Here is a 21,579-nt window from a genome sequence, read left to right on the forward strand (position 1 = left end):
ATCAGTATTACTGTTTAGTATCAGTCAAATGCTGACCATTAAAATAAAGAATAAATAAAAATAAAACAAATAGCTAAATAAACATCAGTACTGTTTAGTATCAGTCAAATGCTGACCATTAAAATAAAGAATAAATAAAAATAAAATAAATATCTAAATAAACATCAGTACTGTTTAGTATTAGTCAAATGCTAACCATTAAAATAAAGAATAAATAAAAATAAAATAAATAGCTAAATAAACATCAGTACTGTTTAGTAACAGTCACATGCTGACCATTAAAATAAAGAATAAATACAAATAAAATAAACAGTTAAATAAACATCAGTACTGTTTAGTAGCATTCAAATGTTGACCATTAAAATAAAGAATAAACAAAATAAAATAAATAGCTAAATAAACATCAGCACCGTTTAGTATCAGTCAAATGCTGACCATTAAAATAAAGAATAAACAAAATAAAATAAATAGCTAAATAAACATCAGTACTGTTTAGTATCAGTCAAATGCTGACCATTAAAATAAAGAATAAATAAAAATAAAACATAGCTAAATAAACTTCAGTACTGTTTAGTATCAGTCAAATGCTGACCATTAAAATAAAGAATAAACAAAATAAAACAAATAGCTAAATAAACATCAGTACTGTTTAGTATCAGTCAAATGCTGACCATTTAAAATAAAGAATAAATAAAAATAAAACAAATAGCTAAATAAATATCAGTAGTACTGTTTAGTATCAGTCAAATGCTGACCATTCAACTAAAGAATAAATAAAAATACAATAAATAGCTAAATAAACATCAGTACTGTATGTTTAGTACAAGCAAATTGCTGACCATTAAAATAAAGAATAAATAAAAATACAATAAATAGCTAAATAAAAATCAGTATGACTGTTTAGTATCAGTCAAATGCTGACCATTAAAATAAAGAATACAAATAAAATAAATAGCTAAATAAACATCAGTACTGTTTAGTATCAGTCAAATGCTGACCATTAAAATAAAGAATAAATTAAAATAAAACAAATAGCTAAATAAACATCAGTACTGTTTAGTATCAGTCAAATGCTGACCATTAAAATAAAGAATAAATAAAAATAAAACAAATAGCTAAATAAATATCAGTAGTACTGTTTAGTATCAGTCAAATGCTGACTATTTTAATACTGCCAGTCAATTGGGCAGGTTGTAAAACAAGAAGCATTTACACCTGCCGAGTCAAGAGAAAAACAGCGGCAGAGGTGTTACACCGTATTCTGCTATACAAGTTCAGGGGAAACTTTCAATGGTGGAAAACCAGACTTTTAAATATGACATTTTATAAATGCAACGACTGGAATTGTTTTGGTTGAAGGGGGTACCAAACTGTGAATCCTGAACAAAACAGTTTGATGAAAACATGTTTACACATTAGCTTCCACTCTGTTGACAAGGTAATAAATAGCTTTGTGGTTAGCTAGTTAGCTATAAGCTTGTTGTCACAGAGAGTAAAAGACGGATGTTATTTATTTACTTTCCAGCATTGCGTCTCACCAACTAGGTAATAACATAGCGTGAAATCAACACTCAACAGACACAATCCACCACCGCACTGTTGTATGTTGAGCTGCAATAAGATGCCCTGATGTTTACCTTTCAATCTGCTACATTACTGACTGCACTGACAAACTATGTCTGGCTAACATAGCAAACAGATGTGATAAACATGAGTGACATGGTTGTCAGGGACAGGGTTAACGTTATATTAGTAATATTGAAAAAGGAAAATGATGGGGTCATTGTTTATTAACTTTCCAGTATGTATTTCACAAACTAGTTAGCAACTTACCGAGAAGACACCGCTTAACTCCACACCGTTTAACTCCGCCCTGTCTGCAGAGCCACCATCAGCTCAGAGTCAGCTCTGTAAACAATGGAGCCGGAGCGTGCTCTGCTGGACAAACTACCAGTTCTAAAGCATTGTTTTCTGGATTATATGTTCTGAAAAAAAGTGTTCATGTCAGCGCATATCAGTAAGCATATACGCCGATGCCGATATATCGGTGAAAGTCTAATATCAACTGACCGATATATTGGTTGGGCACTAATTGGTATACAAGTACTGGTATTATTGTCACCCCTAATGCAGTCTCAAACAGAATGCTGTTCTGCTGAACGGTTGAAATGATGGATGGTTGATATGTGTCTTGATTTGTGATCTCTTCTCTCAATTTCTCAAGCAGGGTTCCCACGTTCCTTGAAAGTACTTACATTTCAGACACACAGATTCAAGGCTGAACAATTAATCCAAATTAAAATAAAATCCCAATGTGACCGAGTGCGATTATCAAACCGCAAAGGCGATTGAATTATTGAATGTGCACACGCTGCTCACTTCACGAACTGCTCTGTTCTCTGTTACAGATACTCAGTAGGGTGGCACCATAAACTCCACCGGCTGCCCTTCCTTGCACGTTATGCGTTATTCAAGGACACAATAGCAGTCACGGAACACAGAGAATTGCAAGGGCAGGATTGCAAGTATTGCGCACCATTTTATTTATTCCCGAAAGTTCCACGTTCATAATGCAGGAAATTTTGTCTTTCTATCTTAATTCCAGAATCAGCGTGAGTCTCGTTCGCGTACTGCATAACGCAGCTCATTGGATGCTTGTTGAGTTTAATTTGAATGCACAGTGAGCAAAGGAAGAGCATTGTTGCATATTTGTTGCATATTTGTTCAATTTAAAATGTATAAACATGTTAATTTGACATGCATATGGAGTAATATTGCGTCTCTGCAAGTGACAGACGAGATAGAACTATTGTTACTGTTCATAATTACATTGCAAGTGCGTGACAGTGGAGCGATCTTGTTGCTTCTTCGAGAGAAGAGAAACACCTAATAAAGACAACTTCATCATCCCGATAAACACCTGTTACATCTAGGGCTGTCGCGATAACCGCAATATTGTAATACCGCACTATTGACAAGCCAACCGCAGAGGATGGCAAGCAACCGCCGCAACTGCTATGTTCACGTTTTTTCTTTTTTTCATGAGGCTATGCCCTTCTAGTTTTACACTTCATACATGTGTATTGAATGTTAAATTAATTAATAATGAAAACAAGAGTTAAGAGTGTAATTTTTCCCGCCAACTGTCTGTTCGCATCCAGTGCTGCTGAGTTTTAGTCTGTTTTTTAAGATTGAAACAATGGCAGCTGCTCTGGTCCCAGAACCAAATGTAACTTCACCAGTTTGGGAACATTTTGGCTTTCAATCGAATGAAAAGGGAGAGCCAGCCAATTTAGATGAGGCAATATGCAAAATCTGCACCTGAAAGGTCCCTGTGAAACGGGGAAATACATCGAATTTGTGGTCTCACCTAGCTACCTATCATCCAGCTATCGAAGCGCAGCTGCCCCCACCAGCATCAAGTTGCGGAGCAGCCTCAAAAGGGACAGCTCAGGCCAGTGCCGACCGACAGTTAGGAGTGGCTGAAGCCTTTGCGTGAGTTGTCAAATACAGCTGTGAAAGTGACAGGCATAAATGCCTTACAGCCGCTGTCATGCAGTATCTGGTTGAGGAGATGCTTCAAAAATTCAACAAGCAATACGAGTTGCCTGGCAAAACCTACTTCTCAGAGACTGCTGTCCCGAAAATGTACAACACAGTAAAGACATCGATCAAAAGCGAGTTCAATAAAGTCGACTACTCTGCCACAACTGATATGTGGTCAAGTGTCAATATGACTCCTTATATGAGTCTAACGGTAGATTATCTGAGCACGGACTGGACTCAATCACATTGCCTCAACAGTGTTTATGCCCCAGAACCACATGTCCAACAATATTTCGAAAGCTCTCCGACACGCATTTGATGAGTGGTCCCTGGATGAAAAGAAGTTGGCCTGTATGACTACAGACAACGGGGCAAACATCGTAGCAGCAGTGAACAAATTGAACTGCCATTGGCTGAACTGCTTTGGTCACAATTTACATTTGGCAGTGACAAACGCAACGGCAAGCGCTAAGGACCGCACAGCCCGAGCAATGGGCCTGTGCCACACCTTGGTCAGTACGTTCTCTCAGAGCTAGTTGAAGAGAAGAGATCTGGCGAAAGCACAAGCGGAACTCCAAATCTCTCAGCATGGCCTCATACTGGTAAGCTACGAAATTTAGACTATTAGGTTATTAGAGGCAACTTTATCAATGACCAAACTGCATAGAGTTCACACAATAAAATACTTGTCATTTAGGCTACGTTCAAATTCATCAAGTTAATATGGCATTGCAGTCTCTAAGCTATGCCTGTATTCTGTTGCTGGCTTGTTGTGATGATTTAAATGTATTTTTTCATTTAGTAAAAATATATTGAAACGAATAATATTTCAAAATGTAGCCTATATTGTTATTTTGTTAATAAAGAGATTTAGGCTAATTTCAGTTCAATAATTTAACGGCCAGTAGGCTACTCTGTGCAGGATATTTAATGAATATGGCATTGCAGCCTGCCTGTATTCTGTTGCTGGCTTGCTGGGATGATTTAAATGTATTTTTTGTTTAATAAAAATATATTGAAACAAATAATAATTTTAAATGTAGCCTATAGCCTATTTTGTTAGGCTAATTACTTAATAGATGTAGGCTAATTTCAGTTCAGTAATTTAATGGCCAATACTCTGTGCAGGACTGCGCTACGAGATGGAGCACCAAACAGAAAATGGTGGACAGAGTTTTGGAGCAAATCCCGGCTATCAAAAGAGTTTTGGATGACCGGCAACACCAGCATCTAATTCCGTGCTGGGAGGACATCGCTGTCTTTGATGCTGTGAATGCGGCCTTGAAACCCATGGCTGAGTTTACGGATCTGCTGTCTGGCGAGATCTCTGTTACCATGTCATCAGTCAAACCTGTCCTGAAACTCCTGACTGGAGATGTTCTGAAACCATCAGATGAGGGCACCACCTTAACATTGAACATCAAGCGAAAGATGTGCAGTGTTCTCCAGAAGTACGAACCAGCTGTCTTACAGAAACTTTTGGCAAAGGCCTGCTTGCTGGACCCTAGATATAGGGGGGATCATATCGATGACACGGAGGAGACAAAATACGCACTCATCGAAGAGATGCTGGGAGTGGAGGTTGGAGGGAGCAGTGCCAATGCATCAGCGGTTGGAGACGAAGAGTCCTTTGCGCAAGCAGTGGTGCCACCTGCAGCAACAAAGAAGACTCTTGGAGACTTGCTGAATTCACGGACAACCACCTCCGCAAGAGAGCTCGATCAGATACAGAACTCACTTGCTACCTACAGCAGGAGCCCATAGACTCCAACGCAGATCCACCAGGGTAGATTTCCTCTGCTCTCCAAAGTCGCCCGCAAGTACATGTGCATTTGTGCAATGAGCACACCAACAGAGAGAGTATTTAGTGCCGCTGGGAACATTGTTACCCCTCTCCAATCCTCTCTGAAACCACATAAGGTGAACATGTTGGTTTTCCTAGCACGAAACAAAGACAAGACAACCCAGGTCTAAATCTTATAGACTTTATTCCTTATGCTAAAGGAAAGGAATATTTCATTTTCATTTATTTTTTACAATATCCAGTGCCTTTTATATTGCATTAGTTTTGCACAGTTACAGTTGCACAAATACTGGCTCTTTTTTACTTCATTAAGACTGTTGTGATTTGTACGGATGCTCCATAGATTTTTACTAAACAAGCCTAAACAATTTGCTTTTTTTATTTTCGTTTGACAATTTATATTTAGCCTAGGCTGGCTAGGCTTAATTCTTCTTTTTTTTTCTTCATAAAGGAGAAAAAGCGTGTAGCCTACCTTGCGTTCTTATTGCACCTCATTGCCCCTCTGTGTTCTGCATTTAACAATAAACAAATATTTAATTTGTTTTAAAACTGTGTCATCTTTGTCATTTAAAAAGCAACAACATAGGCTACATAATAATAGCCCAACAATAGAGCTTATTTATATAGCATTAAAATCAGGATAAATGAAGTCATTTGCAAAAAAAAAAACCAAACATCCAAAATCACCGCAAGAGAAATTCCTTCACCGCGACAGCCCTAGTTACATCTCATCTCTGTCTTATATGTACAGGTATTTTCTCTGCTTTGTGAATTAGTCTGTTTTAAAATAAGTAGTATGCCTATGTACTGATTTACATAATATAAATAAAATAATATTCTTAATATACATAATATTTAAAATATTGTATCTATCAGGGGGTCTGGGTATCTCAGCGAGTATTGACGTTGACTACCACACATGGAGTCGCAAGTTCGAATCCAGGGCGTGCTGAGTGACTCCAGTCAGGCTTCCTAAGCAACCAATTGGCCCGGTTGCTAGGGAGGGTAGAGTCACATTGGATTAACCTCCTCGTGGTCACTATAATGTGGTTCTCGCTCTCAGTGGGGTGCATGGTGAGTTGTGCGTGGATGCCGTGGAGAATAGCGTGAAGCCTCCTCACACGCTAGGTCTCCGCAGTAACGCGCTCAACAAGCCACGCGATAAGATGCGCAGATTGACGGTCTCAGACACGGAGGCAACTGAGAATCGTCCTCCGCCACCCGGATTGAGGTGAGTAACTACGCCACCACGAGGACTTTTCTTTTTCACGAGGAAAAAATCATTTTTTTGAAAATCCAAAAAAAAAAAAATTCTTATCTATCTTAAATATACAAATCTATTTTATAAACTTAATTACTGATTTAGCAGCAATGTCCCTTCTTTCAGGATGTCATCTGTTAATTTTCAGTGCATTTTGTCAGCTATAAACCCGTTAGCACTGACTTGAACTCTTAAAGAGATAGTTTACCCAAAAATGAAAATTCTGTCATCATTTATTACTCACCTTCATGTTTTTGCAAACCCATATGACTTTCTTTCATCCGTGGAACTCAAAAGTAGATTTTAGGCTAAATGTTACTCTCAGTCACGATTCACTTTTATTGTATGGAAGTTTATGAATGAAAGTGAATGGTGACTGAGACTAACATTTAGCCTAAAATCTACTTTTGTGTTCCACATAAGAGAGAAATTTACAAGAGCTTGGAACAACATGAGGTAGGGTAATCATGACAACATTTTCATTTTTGGGTCAGCTATCATTTGAACTACTTGTTTACAACCCTAATTCCAAAATAGTTGGGACAGTCGAGTGTTTACCATTGTGAAACATCACCGTTTCTTCTAATAACACTTATTAAGCATTTGGGCACTGAAGACACAAGTTTGTCAAGTTTAGAAAGTGGAATTTTCCCCCATTCATCCATTATGTAGGTCTTCAGCTGCACAATTGTATGGGGTCTTCGTTGCTGTATGGTGTGCTTCATAATGTGCCACACATTCTCAATTGGAGACAGGTCAGGACTGCAGGCAGGCCGATCAAGCACCCACACTCTCTGCTTACACAGCCATGCACTTATAATCCGGTCAGTATGTGGTTTGAAGTTGTCCTGCTGGAAAACCACTTCTGAATGCACGTGATCTCCGATCCCTCAGACATCACTGTCTTAAAAGACATCATTCATCTGTAATGGATATCATGAACATGGGTTTGGGATTACTTTAGTAAACCTTTGTTAGTCAACACCACTCACCGCTGCATCCACAGATGCAAGTTATGACTTTACTATCCAAAGCAGAAGCTATACATCAACACTGTCCAGAAACGCTGCCGACTTTTCTGGGCATGGTCTCATCTTAGATGTAAAGTGGAACAGAGGAACCATGTTTTTTGGTCCGATGTGTCCATATTACAAAAGTTTTTGAAAAACACAGCCATCGTGTTCTCTAGGCCAAAGAGGAAAAGGACCATCCAAGCTGTTATCAGCATCTTGTCCAAAAGCCAGTGTCTGTATAGGCCAGGAGTGTGTCAGTGCCCAAGGCATGGGTAACTCACACATTTCCGAGGGCACCACTGATGCAGAAAAAGATGTACACATTTTGGAGCAACATATGCTGTCATCCAGACGTTATCCTTTCCAGGGACTAGGGCTGAAACGATTAGTCGACATTATCGACAACGTCGACAATAAAAAATTGTCGACAAATATTTTTGTTGTCTAATAGTCATTTGATCTCATATGACCTAATAATGTAAGGGCCTGTAATATCACATTTTGACCACTGCAGCGCTGTTGCGCTAGACTGTAATGCAGCCCTCCCTTACGAAATCCAATAGAAGAAGACACAACATGGCGCGAGTTATGACGGAGTGCAAACGAAGTCGCACTAGTAGAGTTTGGGGAAGTTTTACAAAACTTCAAACAAAAAATGCAGTCGTGTGTAATACATGCAAGGTGGAACTTGCCTTTCATGGGAGCACAACATGCATGTTGGAGCATTTGAAGAGGAAACTTACCGGCACGAGAGGGGATGGAAACGGCGAGAGGTGAGTGTGCTTCAGCTTGAGCTAAATAACTAGTGTTGAATATTTTTATTATAGAATGCAAAAATAATTATAATAAAAAAAATAACAATTGCAGTTAAGTGATAGTTTGGTTTGCATAGATTAAAGCTTGAACGAGCTCAGGAGTTAGGACTGTTTTGATTATCATAACACTATACGGTATTATAGGAAAGTGATTATAGGAAAGGTAAGTGATAAGAATCTCCTTTATTTTGTTCCATATTCATATGACTTACAAAAGATGTGTTAAGCAGAATGATGCATCAGCTAGTCAGTTGTCATGGTGAATAAGAATGTCTCTCTCCCTTTCATCTCATTTTGTGTGCCAAAAATATTTATTTGTAGTGTAAAAATTGATTTTATACAAATAGTAATTGTTTGCAGATTAATATGTTAGCATTCTATGTGCCCTGAAGTAAATGCCCCTTTTTCTGTTTTTCCGTTTCAGTTCAAAGAAAAGCAGTGGTCCTTTTGATGACTTTCTTTTGAGGAGGAATTCTTGTACTCCTCAGCAAGCCACCGCTCTTACAGATTCAATTCTGAACATGATTGTTAAGACATGAGACCTCTTTCCATAGTGGATGGACAAGGCTTTCGTGAAATGGTTTCTGCATTCAACTCTGGATATATCCTTCCATCAAGAACACACTTTACAAGTTTAAATGGAACAAAAATATGAAAAAACCTGTCAAAAGGTATGCATACACCTAATGTAAATACATGTTTTAGGAACAATCTAGATTTCAAACTGAACACGCTGTAAAGATGACTAAACAGCAATTTAACCACTAAGAGTTAAAATTGAGAATCTTAAAATAAAATGTTCAACTTAAAAAAAAAAATCTGTCTTTTAAAGATTAAAGAAACTATTCAGGATGGAAGAAGCTTCGTTGCACTGACAGTTGACATTTGGGCTAGCCTTGCTACAGAAGCATACCTTGATGTCACATGTCACTTTATCAACAAAGATTGGAAAATGAAGACTCTCACACTAGCAACAATGCCTCTTGAAGTACGACATACTGGTGCCAACATTGCAACGTGGCTGGAAGAGGTTTTTGCAAAATGTAACATTCCAGTGAACAACATTAAAGCAGTCGCCCATGACAATGGATCCAATGTTGTGGCTGCAATGAAATTGCTGGCAGACAAACATAATTGGGTCTCTGTCCGCTGTACTGGACACTTCAAGAGACCAGCATCTGCAAAGCTTTGGGAGCTGCAAGGACCTTGGTTTAACATTTTAAGTGAACTGGCCCATACTAAGCTGAAGGAAAAGCAGCAGCAGATGAACATACCAGAGCATAAGCTGATCCAAGATGTCAGTACCCGGTGGAACAGTACCTATTTTATGGTGGAGAGACTACTGAAGCAGTGCTGGCCCATTACTGCCACACTTTCTGATCCTGAAGGGACACCAAGGGGCAAATATTACTTTGATTTGAAGCCTGATCAGTGGTCACTGCTTGAAGAGCTGGCCCAGGACCTGCAGCCTTTTCAATGTGCCACTGTGTTTCTTAGTGGTCGAGAGTATGCAATATTGTCATGCCTTCCTCAACTTGCAAAAGGGCTACAGAGGTCTGTGCAACAATCGCTTAGCTTCGAAACAACACCTGGAAAAGGCTTTTTTAGCCAAAGTTTCTAAAGAGTTAACAGAGAGGTGGGGGAATATCAACACTTTCTTCAAGGACAAAGACAACACAGTTCTTCTGTCAGCAGTCCTAGACCCAAGATTTAGAAAGCTTAAGTTTATGTCTGCCGAACAGAGGATAGAGGTTCAAAGCATTGTCGAAGTCCTGGCTATTAAAGCAGGAAAAGAGTCCTGGAAACCTACAGAAGTAGTGCAGGGTCAGAGTGTCACTGTTCCAAGGAGAGAGGAAGGGTCAAGGCTAGAAAACCTCCTCCAGTCTGACACAGACAGCCTCAGTGAAGAGGAGTCGCCGCACGAGGACCAAAAGATTCAGGCGGTGAGAAAGGAAGTATGGATGTACTTCTCAGAATCACAAATACCCAAACAAGAAGATCCCCTAGGTTGGTGGAAGGAAAATGAGGGACATTTCCCTAACCTATCAAAGCTTGCTAGATCTTTTCTTTGCATTCCCGCCGCATCCACTCCAGCAGAACGGATCTTCTCTGCTGCAGGAAACATTTGCTCACAAAAAAGAGCAAGCTTGTCATGTGAGCATGTTGATATGCTGACCTTTCTTCATTTTAATTTGGTGCTTATTTGACAATCCCAAAAAAATGCAGTCCAGAAATGACACTGATACTTACATGAAATTTGTTTTTCATGAAACAGAACCCTTGCAAATGAAGCACTTAATGCTGCTGCCTTATTTAATAGAGATTTGTTTACATTCAAACATAATTTATTTTTTTTGTCTGTAATGCAGCTGATTTATTTTTATTTATTTTTTTTTCTTCTATTTAAAGGAAACAAAATAATTACAGGTGCATCTCAATAAATTAGAATGTTGTGGAAAAGTTCATTTATTTCAGTAATTCAACTCAAATTGTGAAACTCATGTATTAAATAAATTCAGTGCACACAGACTGAAGTAGTTTAAGTCTTTGGTTCTTTTAATTGTGTTGATTTTGGCTCACATTTAACAAAAACCCACCAATTCACTATCTCAAAAAATTAGAATACATCATAAGACCAATAAAAAAAACATTTTTAGTGAATTGTTGGCCTTCTGGAAAGTATGTTCATTTACTGTATATGTACTCAGTACTTGGTAGGGGCTCCTTTTGCTTTAATTACTGCCTCAATTCGGCGTGGCATGGAGGTGATCAGTTTGTGGCACTGCTGAGGTGGTATAGAAGCCCAGGTTTCTTTGACAGTGGCCTTCAGCTCATCTGCATTTTTTGGTCTCTTGTTTCTCATTTTCCTCTTGACAATACCCCATAGATTCTCTATGGGGTTCAGGTCTGGTGAGTTTGCTGGCCAGTCAAGCACACCAACACCATGGTCATTTAACCAACTTTTGGTGCTTTTGGCAGTGTGGGCAGGTGCCAAATCCTGCTGGAAAATGAAATCAGCATCTTTAAAAAGCTGGTCAGCAGAAGGAAGCATGGAGTGCTCCAAAATTTCTTGGTAAACGGGTGCAGTGACTTTGGTTTTCAAAAACACAATGGACCAACACCAGCAGATGACACTGCACCCCAAATCATCACAGACTGTGGAAACTTAACACTGGACTTCAAGCAACTTGGGCTATGAGCTTCTCCACCCTTCCTCCAGACTCTAGGACCTTGGTTTCCAAATGAAATACAAAACTTGCTCTCATCTGAAAAGAGGACTTTGGACCACTGGGCAACAGTCCAGTTCTTCTTCTCCTTAGCCCAGGTAAGACGCCTCTGACATTGTCTGTGGTTCAGGAGTGGCTTAACAAGAGGAATACAACAACTGTAGCAATTCCTTGACATGTCTGTGTGTGGTGGCTCTTGATGCCTTGACCCCAGCCTCAGTCCATTCCTTGTGAAGTTCACCCAAATTCTTGAATCGATTTTGCTTGACAATCATAAGGCTGCGGTTCTCTCGGTTGGTTGTGCATCTTTTTCTTCCACACTTTTTCCTTCCACTCAACTTTCTGTTAACATGCTTGGATACAGCACTCTGTGAACAGCCAGCTTCTCTGGCAATGAATGTTTGTGGTTTACCCTCCTTGTGAAGGGTGTCAATGATTGTCTTCTGGACAACTGTCAGATCAGCAGTCTTCCCCATGATTGTGTAGCCTAGTGAACCAAACTGACAGACCATTTTGAAGGCTCAGGAAACCTTTGCAGGTGTTTTGAGTTGATTAGCTGACTGGCATGTCACCATATTCCAATTTTTTGAGATCGTGAAATGGTGGGTTTTTGTTAAATGTGAGCCAAAATCATCACAATTAAAAGAACCAAAGACTTAAACAACTTCAGTCTGTGTTCATTGAATTTATTTAATACACGAGTTTCACAATTTGAGTTGAATTACTGAAATAAATGAACTTTTCCACGACATTCTAATTTATTGAGATGCACCTGTAAATCAGTGCTTAGAGAGCATTTGTGTGTGATTTTTGAGTTGGACAGAATCAGAAAACCTGAAGAGATTGACCTGTTTAGCTGGCTCAAAGTTCATTAAAAAGACTTTTTCAAAAGCTGAAGTGATTTTCTTGTTTTATTTATTAGTTAGAATAAGTATAACTCAATGTTATAACTAATTGCAAAAGCTGAATAATCGTTCAAAGCCTACTGATTAGTCATTGAAATGATCGACGATTAATCGATTAATCGGTGTAATAATCGTTAGATTAATCGATTATCAAAATAATTGTTTGTTGCAGCCCTACCAGGGACGTCCCTTCATTTTCCAGCTGGAACACTTCAAACCACATACTGGCCAGATTACAAGTGCATGGCTGTGTAAACAGAGAGTGTGGGTGCTAGATTGGCCTGCTTGCAGTCTAGGGTTGGGCGATGTGTAAAAAATATTTTTGCGATAATTGCCTTAAAAAATATTTCGATATCTGATTACACCGTTAACCCCCTTGCTGAGGGTCGGTGAATTTTTTTGCTTTATTGATTTTGCTTTAAAAATGTAATTCATTTATTGAAACACGAAAAACATAAACAAAAGACATTTATAAATTCAAATGACACTTTAAATGAAAAAAGCAATAAAAAAAATTTAAAAAATCTTATTTAACCACCCAGATGGAAAATTACTAATAGCCTACAGATTAAGAACTAAAGACAATTATAAATGTACAGACAATAATGATCAAAATAAATAAGCCTAATTAATTCCTTGTGTTCCCAAAATAATGCTGCCAAATGTGTGTTCTTACCGAATTTGTGTTTGCATTGCGTTTTGGTAATACAGTTAATGCTGCCTAAAGAAAATAACACTCAATTTTAGGTTCAAGGTGAACGTGTCTTGCATTAATTTATGATTTAATCACTTTCATATTTTTTTCATTAATACAAAGATATTTATTACTAAACCTGCAGAGTTGTTCACACAATGTATGCTAATCACGTGGAAATAATGCGAACTAAACTAACAGCACCTCCTGAGATGATCAGAGATAATATGCAGCATTCTCATAGACAACATTATTCTTGCAAACAGTTTTCAGATGAATGAAACAGAGAAACAAAAAGTGATAACTCTTTACATGTGCTTGTTCCACATGACAGGCTCGTGAAACAGCGAATCAGACACAAGCATTGACGGCTTCTCTTTTGTCTGTTCTTTTTTTATTATTATTATTATTATTATTATTAAAAAATTGTATTGATTCCATGCAGCAAATCAAATAGACACAACAGAAAATGCAGAATCAAACCACATGAAATCATAACTTTTCCCCCCAAATATTAATATTATTTTTTTGCACAGCCATCAGTTTAGGAAGTTCTAATGGTTCCACAAAATTTCTAATATCCTCATCAGTAGACGAAGATGTGGAACTATAGAGATCAAGATAGAATTCTTTAAAAGCATTATTAATATCAATGGCTGAGGTAAAAATTTCACCACCAGCAGATTTCACTGAGGGAATGATAGAAAGAGAATCTCTCTGTTTTATATATCTAGACAGAAATTTTCCTGCCTTGTCCCCCGACTCAAAGTATGACTGTCTTGCCCTGAAAAATAGTATTATATCTGTATTTCAATCAGGTCAATTCTCTGAGGCTATCGGACGACATTCGGTACTTCATCTCTGCCTCTGCACTTTTAATATTCCCTTCCAACTCCACGAGTTCTCGTGCTTTGGATTTTTCTTGATGAATGAGGCATACTGTATGATCCGACCCCTAAGAACTGCCTTAAGTGCCTCCCAAGCCACCCCCACAGAGGTTACTGAGGACCAGTTGGTCTCCATATAGACATTGATTTCAGCCTTTAACATTTGTTGGAATTCAGGATTTTGCAAAGGGATACATTAAAGCGGCAACTACATGATTTTTTTTTTCTCCATATGTGGCAACACCTCTAAACACATCAGGGCATGATCTGAGACTAAGATATTTCCAATTGAGCAATCAACAACAGATGAAATGAGGGACTTAGATATATATATATATATATATAAATCTATTCTAGAGTAAATCCTATGGACTGATGAAAAAAATGTTTAGTCCCTACCAGATGGATTCAGAAGTCTCCAAATATCTGTAAGACCAAGATTTTTACACATCCTGTGAAGCATCAGTGTTGCTCTAGGGGGCTTGCACACTTTTGCTTCACTATGATCAAGGACTGAGTCCATCAAAAGATTAATGTCTCCTCCCAATATTATATCATGAGGAGTGCCAGCAGCTTGCAACATCCCTTCAAGATCTATAAAAAAGCCCTGATCTTCAACGTTAGGTGCGTAAATATTAGCCAAAATAAGATGTTTACTTGTTTACTAGTGTAATGACTCCCCTGCTCTTACTTGAGCCAGCACTAAAGAAAACATGTCCACCCCATATCTTCCCAAATTTGTCAGCTTCCTGCGGGGAAAGATGCGTTTCTTGAAGAAACACTATATCATATTTCTTATGCTTAAGAAGAGAAATAACCTTCCTTCTTTTTATGGGGTGCCCCAACCCATTTACATTCCATGTGGAGAGAGACAGTCCACTCATATTAACATTTGACATTTTGACATATAAGAAAAAATAGATTGTATGTCAAAAACAAAATTATAAAGACCACATTCCAACATTAGTGCAACGATCAAACCCCGAACTTCCCCCAGAATAAAACAAACAGAAAAAAGATAAACTTGCGCATTAACCCCGTGCATGACAGTGCCAACTGGCATCCATCCCTCTAAACTCAAACAGTCCATGTACGCCTACGAGAACCCCCGCTACAACTTTGCTGTCGGATTGCTCAAGTCCGGTGTTTCTATACAAATTTTGTGAGACAGAATTACACAACAAAAGATAATCTATAAAACAAACTCCAGCCAATAGGCGGAATAAACACAAAGAGTATGTAGATTCATTCACAGAACTGTTCCAAAGGTGTGTTACTTCACAAAACAAACTCCAGCTACAGGCGGAACCAGCACCAAAAGTAAAAAAGGCGCTCAGTTTCCTCGAATAGTCCAACGAATGTTCAGTGAGCCGACCCACTCGGCTGCAACGTGAGTACCACAAGATAACTTACTCCATTGATTTTATCACATATCACATTGCTTGCTGTGGGCATGTGAATGTTTTACGGCCATCCTTAGCTTCTATTCTCAATTTGGCCAGGAATATCAGTGCAAAAGCGACCTTTCGTTGATGTAAAAGTTTCTTGCATTCCTTGAATCGATCACGTTTCTCTCTTGTCGAATTTGCAAAGTCTGGGAACAAGAAAATGCTGTGGTTTTTCCAAGAAAGCCTTCCTTTACTCCTCGCCTCGCGTAACACAAGATCTTTATCGGATGATCTCAGAAATTTGGCCAGAATTGATCGGGGCCTGCCTCCCTCCACAACTCGCTGAGAAGGAACCCTGTGAGCTCGCTCGATTTCCAGCTTATGGTCTGTTATGTCAAGCAGATTCAGAAAGAGCCCGTCCAGGAATTTCACCATATCCTGACCCTCTTCGGCCTCAGGAATTCCAACAATACGGACATTACTCCACCAGCTACAGTGCTCCATGTCCTCCAACTTCTCTCAGACATGCTCCAAATCCACCTTGGTCGCTAGTGGATTAGCAGATAATTCCTTCTCCGATGAATCGATCCGTTTCTCGACATCCCCCACTCTTGTAACCACCTCAGAGAATTTCGTCTCCATGGGAGTGATCGATTGACGTATCACAGCAAGAATCCCCAAGTCAGCAACGACCTTCGTCAGCATTGCCATCGTGTTCAACATCTCTGGCCGCAATTCCCTCTTCTCTCCGACCAAATAGACTCCCTGGCTCGGGGCCTGTTCGGGGGTGTCAGCATGAGCACGTACATTTGCAATCGAAATTATTCAACCCCCCAAGACAGTAAGGATTTACAAAGGTAAGCTTTTCTGATGACCCAGAATTTTTAAACTTTACATCTATATCAGTTGAGTGACACATTCAAAGTCATAGTGTGAATATATAACCTAATATTTGTAAATAGCAGGATTTTTTTGTTAAATACAGCCATGTCATAATTATTCAACCCCTATTGCATGTAGCTGTTTCTTAAATATGTAAGGCTACACAAGTAATTGTTTTAAAACAAAATTAAGTCATCAATCTGCAATGGCACTTAAGTTTTCAAATGTAAATTTAGCGTTGTAAGCAAAAATGTATTTCTATGCAAAAAATGCAATTAAAAATAAGCTGTCTCAAAAGCTAATAGAGGAGATTATTTCATTACACAAGAAAGGTCATGGCTAAAAGTACATTTCCAAGGCACTTCAATTTCCAATAGACAAAGTTGGCAGCACCATTCATACATTTTTTAAATATGGTACAAAAGCAACATTCTTGGGGTGTGGAAGAAAGCAAAACTTCACCAAGGGAAATGTTGACTTGAATATTCAAGAAGTAATAGGAAAGAAGTAGGAAAGACCTGTGGAGTCCTGGAAGAAGGTTTTATAGATGTATGACACTAAACTGAAAATGAGTTTTAGGGGGCCTGGGTAGCTCAGTGGTAAAATACGCTGGCTACCACCCCTGGAGTTCGCTAGTTCAAATCCCAGGGCATGCTGAGTGACTCCAGCCAGGTCTCGTAAGCAACCAAAATTGGTCCGGTTGCTAGGGAGGGTAGAGTCACATGGGGTAACCTCCTCGTGGTCGCTATAATGTGGTTTGTTCTCGGTGGGGCGCATGGTGAATTGAGCGTGGTTGCCACAGTGGATGGCGTGAAGCCTCCACACGCGCTATGTCTCCGTGGCAACGCGCTCAACAAGCCACGTGATAAGATGCGCAGGTTGACTGTCTCAGACGCGGAGGCAACTGGGATTCGTCCTCCGCCACCCGGACTGAGGCGAATCACTATGCGACCACGAGGACTTGTTGGGATTTGCATTGGGAATTGGGCATTCCAAATTGGGAGAAAAAGGGGAAAAATCCCCCCCCAATACAAAAAAAAAAAAAAAATGAAAATGGGTCAGCAGTATGTCTGGAGTAAGATGACAAGGTGTTGACAAGAACGACACCATCCCCACAGTCAAGCATAGAGGTGGGTCAGTCCAGTCCTGTTATGGGGGTGTTTTGTGGCTGACTATGTGACTGACACCATGGATTCTTTCAGGAATCAGGCCATTTTGGCATGAAAAATTGTATGTCTTCAGTGTGTAAATTTCTAGCCCTGACCAAATCTGGTTCAGGGATAGGTTGTGGAATGTCCTTAAATGGCCCTTTCAGTATCCATCATTAAAATCCCATTGCAAACCTTTGTTGGGATTTCAAGGAAGCAGTGGCAGCACAGAAACCAAAGAATGTCAATGAGCTGGAAGCTTTTGCTCATGAGAAATGTGTAAAAATTCTAATAGAGGGGTGTCTGAAGACTGAGAACACTTACCTGAAACATTTATTTGCTGTTATTAAGGATAAATGATTGACTTTGGGGTTGAATATTTTTGACATGACATTTGTGGAGAGAATTAGTTATTTTTATTTTAAAATTTGGGTAAACTGAACTCTTTGTTCTCAAAATCACTCAAATGTGTATTAAAACTTACTTTGACTGTTTACTGAGGTTTTAGTTGATGTGTTTTAATTCACATCACCAGAATGTACTGCTGGTCAGGGGGGTTGAATAATTTTGATTGCAACTGTATGTGTCTTTTCATGTCTCCAGAGCCCAAGAATTTTGAATTCTTTGACATATTGTCCTAGAACAGTTACGGAACAGAGTGTATCGAATCTCACCGGTTTATGTCATTACAAGTATTAAAATTAGCAAAGTGCGCAGAACTCGCTGTTCACACGTCCGATCCTCACATGGCGTCGTGTCATATAGTCTTTTTTGTCTATTCTTAAAAATATAATAAAGTGTGTTTCTTCAAGTGCATGTCTTTGTGACTAACAGCATTTCTTATCCTGTGTCGCTCCGAGATGTCTTGCAGTAGGTCACCCGCCTGTTGCAGGTAGACGAGCAAAATTACCTGCACATGAAATACCTGCATTTGGACGAGGAGCTTGCGAACTGCATTCTGCAGGTGGCGGGTGCTAGTTTCACACCCTAGCCACTGTTTAATATATTTGCCAACTTCCCAGATCCATGGTTTTGCCATTTTCTGATATTGTCGTCTGTTCGCAATCGCATCGGGATCTTTGTAAGACATCGTCGATATCCAGGTAGGAGAAGGTAACCCTTAAAATACATCCACAGATACACTTCCAATTGACTCCAATTAGCCAAATAGTGTATCAGAAGGCTTGACATCATTTTCTGGAATTTTCCTAGCTGCTTAAAGGCACAGTCAACTTAGTGTATGTAAACTTCTGACCGACTGGAATTGTGATCTGTCTGTGAACAAATGTTGGAAAATGTACTTGTCATACACAATGTAGATGTCCTAAACGACTTGCAAAAACTATAGTTTGCTAATATGAAATCTGTGGAGTGGTTAAAAAAGGAGTTTTAATGACTTCAACCTAAGTGTGTTAACTTCTGACTCCAACTGTGCATTGTCAAGTGATATTGAAAGTATTGACAAATTGTTACCAATAGTAATTCTATTGAGCTTAAAGAAAAAAGTTATCTTCGCACATTGGATATTACAGAACGTTTGATTTATTATCTAAGAGGCCTTCATTATTATGTATGCTTAAATGTGATTTTAATAAGTGCTTGATATGAAATGAAAGGTGAGTCCTTGAAAATCCTTGAATCTAGTGTTCATAAAAGAGTGGGAACACTGCCCAAGTCTCTGAACAGTCTTACTATGAGAGAAGCCTAATGTCTCCTTTAAGTCCATAACGCTTTGCCTCAAGTAATCTTTACAGCTAAGGCTGAATGAACTTAACCTCTCATAGCATTGATCAGTACATATTATATCACTTAGAGAAAAGCAGCTGCTGTCATATGTAAAAGCTTTGTGAAAGTATCAGTCAAAAGTTGAAGTATTTCCTTCATGCCAGATGCCCTATCGTTCATTAGAGCATCACAACCCAAAGAATGAGGAATGTTTAGGTTGAAGATTGTAAATCTTCAAAGAATCATCACTGCTCAGACTCAAGTTAACTGAAGTGAATGTGCCATTCTAATACTGCACATGCTTCTGACCCACAGACCTCAAGCATTCTCCACCCGTAGCTTCACAGGCCAGCACTTGTCCTACTATGGATTCATTCAGCAAGGATGCAGCAGGATTCGACCGAAATGTGCTGAACCAGTCAGATGATGACTTCATGTTTGAAATTAAAAAGAGTCCTTTTCAGGCATTTTCACCTGTTAATGACGTCAGCGACAGCCTCGAAGACACAACAGCTGCCAGAAGGTCTGTGGAGGTGTCGGAGAGTCCATCTCCAGACCTGGATCAGGATGCCTATGATAGAGATGAAGATAACATGGAGCCCCAGGAAATCCAACAGGATTTAGTTTCTGACACAGTAGTTTCCCATTCATTTGTGCAGCAACTTGCTTTATCTGACCTTTTTTCAAATGTGAACAAAGAGTCTGACAACCGGCCGATGTCTCTCCCAGATATCCTGAAATCTTCACCGCTTAACCCTGACAAGATGGACTCGGGGTCTTCGGAAGGAAGTCCTGATTTTAGCCCTGTTCACAGATGTAAGAATGAATCCCCAAATTTCCCATTCTCTGCACCTGCAACCAATTTGTTTGGATTTGACTCCAAGATTTTGCTGCTGAAGGAGATGGCTGAGGAGACGGAGGCAAAAACTGAGGAAAATGCAAAACTGGAAGTGGAGAAGATTTTAGAGCAAAGTTTTGTTGCCTTTGATCTTGTTAAAGGGACTGATGTGCCTCCAAAAAGCGACGGCCTAATGAAGGACAAAGATGATTCTGACATGTCAAGCCAAACTTCTGTTCAAACGGTGGACAAATTTGAATGTCTTAACTTTCCAACCAGAAAGGCTCAAGAACTCTCTGATTCTGAGAGTCCTTCTGCAGATTTGTTCTCTCCAGTGCTTGATACAATGGCAAAAAATCCTTCAAGTTTCCCCGTAGAGCATGAGCAGCTTGACAGCTGTGTCAAGGAGGAGAATGAAGCCAGTGATGAGGTGTCGGAGCAGGAGGTCTCATCTGAAGAGTTTGAGTTTGTGGAGAGGCCACAACAAGGCACAGCTGATGAGTTGCTGGAAATGCAGGAGAGTTCAGCATTCATGAAACCATCAGAAATGCTGACGGATGAAGACTGGTCACCAAAAGTGGATCCTCAGGTTACAGATCAAATGCCTGCAACTCAAGATGCAAACTGTCAAAGCTCTGACCACCTTCTCACCGAGCTGTCAGACAAATCCTCTGCTGGGAGTAGAAAGGCCGGCCTGGAATTGGATGTCCAAGAAGTGTCTCCAGCTCCTCTAATCCATTCTCCTGCTGACACAACTGGGGCTGAGAAGAAGGAAGCCAGAGTCGGCAACATATCCAACCTGAGAGCAGCAGCAGGTAAAGTCAACATGGCCGTCATCAGTACCAGTCTGCTCACCATCGGTATCCATCCATCGTTTTCTGTCCGTGTTTTCATTTTTTGTGTTGCATCTATTCCCATCATTGTTTTTGTGTCTGTCTAATGTTTTGGCATGGCATGCCCATCAACGCCATAATGCATGATGTCAACAGTTGTATTATTTCGGTCCATTTGCATGATCATGCTTTCATGGATTTGTTCTCGTCTGTCTCATCACTTCATTCACAACTGAACAATGAATGATCTTATATATTTTTTTAAACTACTTCAAAAGATTTTTTTTTTTCAAATGTCAGATATGAGAAAATGCTGAGAAAAGAGTACATGCCTGTATTAAAGTGAAACACTCCTGTGATTCACGTTCTTCAATGCAAAATACAACCCATGTTTTTCTTGCATGTCTTAACATCTCGTCATGGTGAAAATTCACACAGCATTAATAGACCTTTGCTCTTACTTCAACCCAATGTATTATATATTGTAATGGATTATTTGTTTTGCATTGTAATTATTCTCATTTAATACTCATGTTTGGTCAATGATAGTTAATGATTCGAGGATAGAAGCAATTTTTCATTTGTTGTGGTTCACAGAGATGATACAGGTCTT

General features: G+C 39.3%; 1 protein-coding gene across 5 annotated transcripts in view; it reads left to right on the forward strand.

Moving 5' to 3' along the window:
• rtn4b (reticulon 4b) overlaps positions 1-21,579 on the forward strand; it is a 69,961-nt gene that overhangs the window by 38,196 nt on the left and 10,186 nt on the right. For 3 of the 5 annotated variants that reach the window (XR_007892695.1, XR_007892694.1, XM_051651128.1), the window contains exon 3: positions 19,611-20,948. The exons of 1 other annotated variant lie outside the window; for it this stretch is intronic. Coding sequence is in view for 1 of the 4 variants with exons in the window: in XM_051651128.1 (XP_051507088.1) it covers positions 19,611-20,948 (1,338 nt within the window). In the remaining 3 variants the exon portion in view is untranslated. Of the gene's footprint in view, positions 1-19,610; positions 20,949-21,579 lie in introns of those variants that run through there. One more of the 5 variants, XM_051651130.1, reaches the window with a different exon arrangement.

This window comes from Myxocyprinus asiaticus, chromosome 23 (assembly GCF_019703515.2).
Source record: "Myxocyprinus asiaticus isolate MX2 ecotype Aquarium Trade chromosome 23, UBuf_Myxa_2, whole genome shotgun sequence".
Classification (NCBI taxonomy): domain Eukaryota; kingdom Metazoa; phylum Chordata; class Actinopteri; order Cypriniformes; family Catostomidae; genus Myxocyprinus; species Myxocyprinus asiaticus.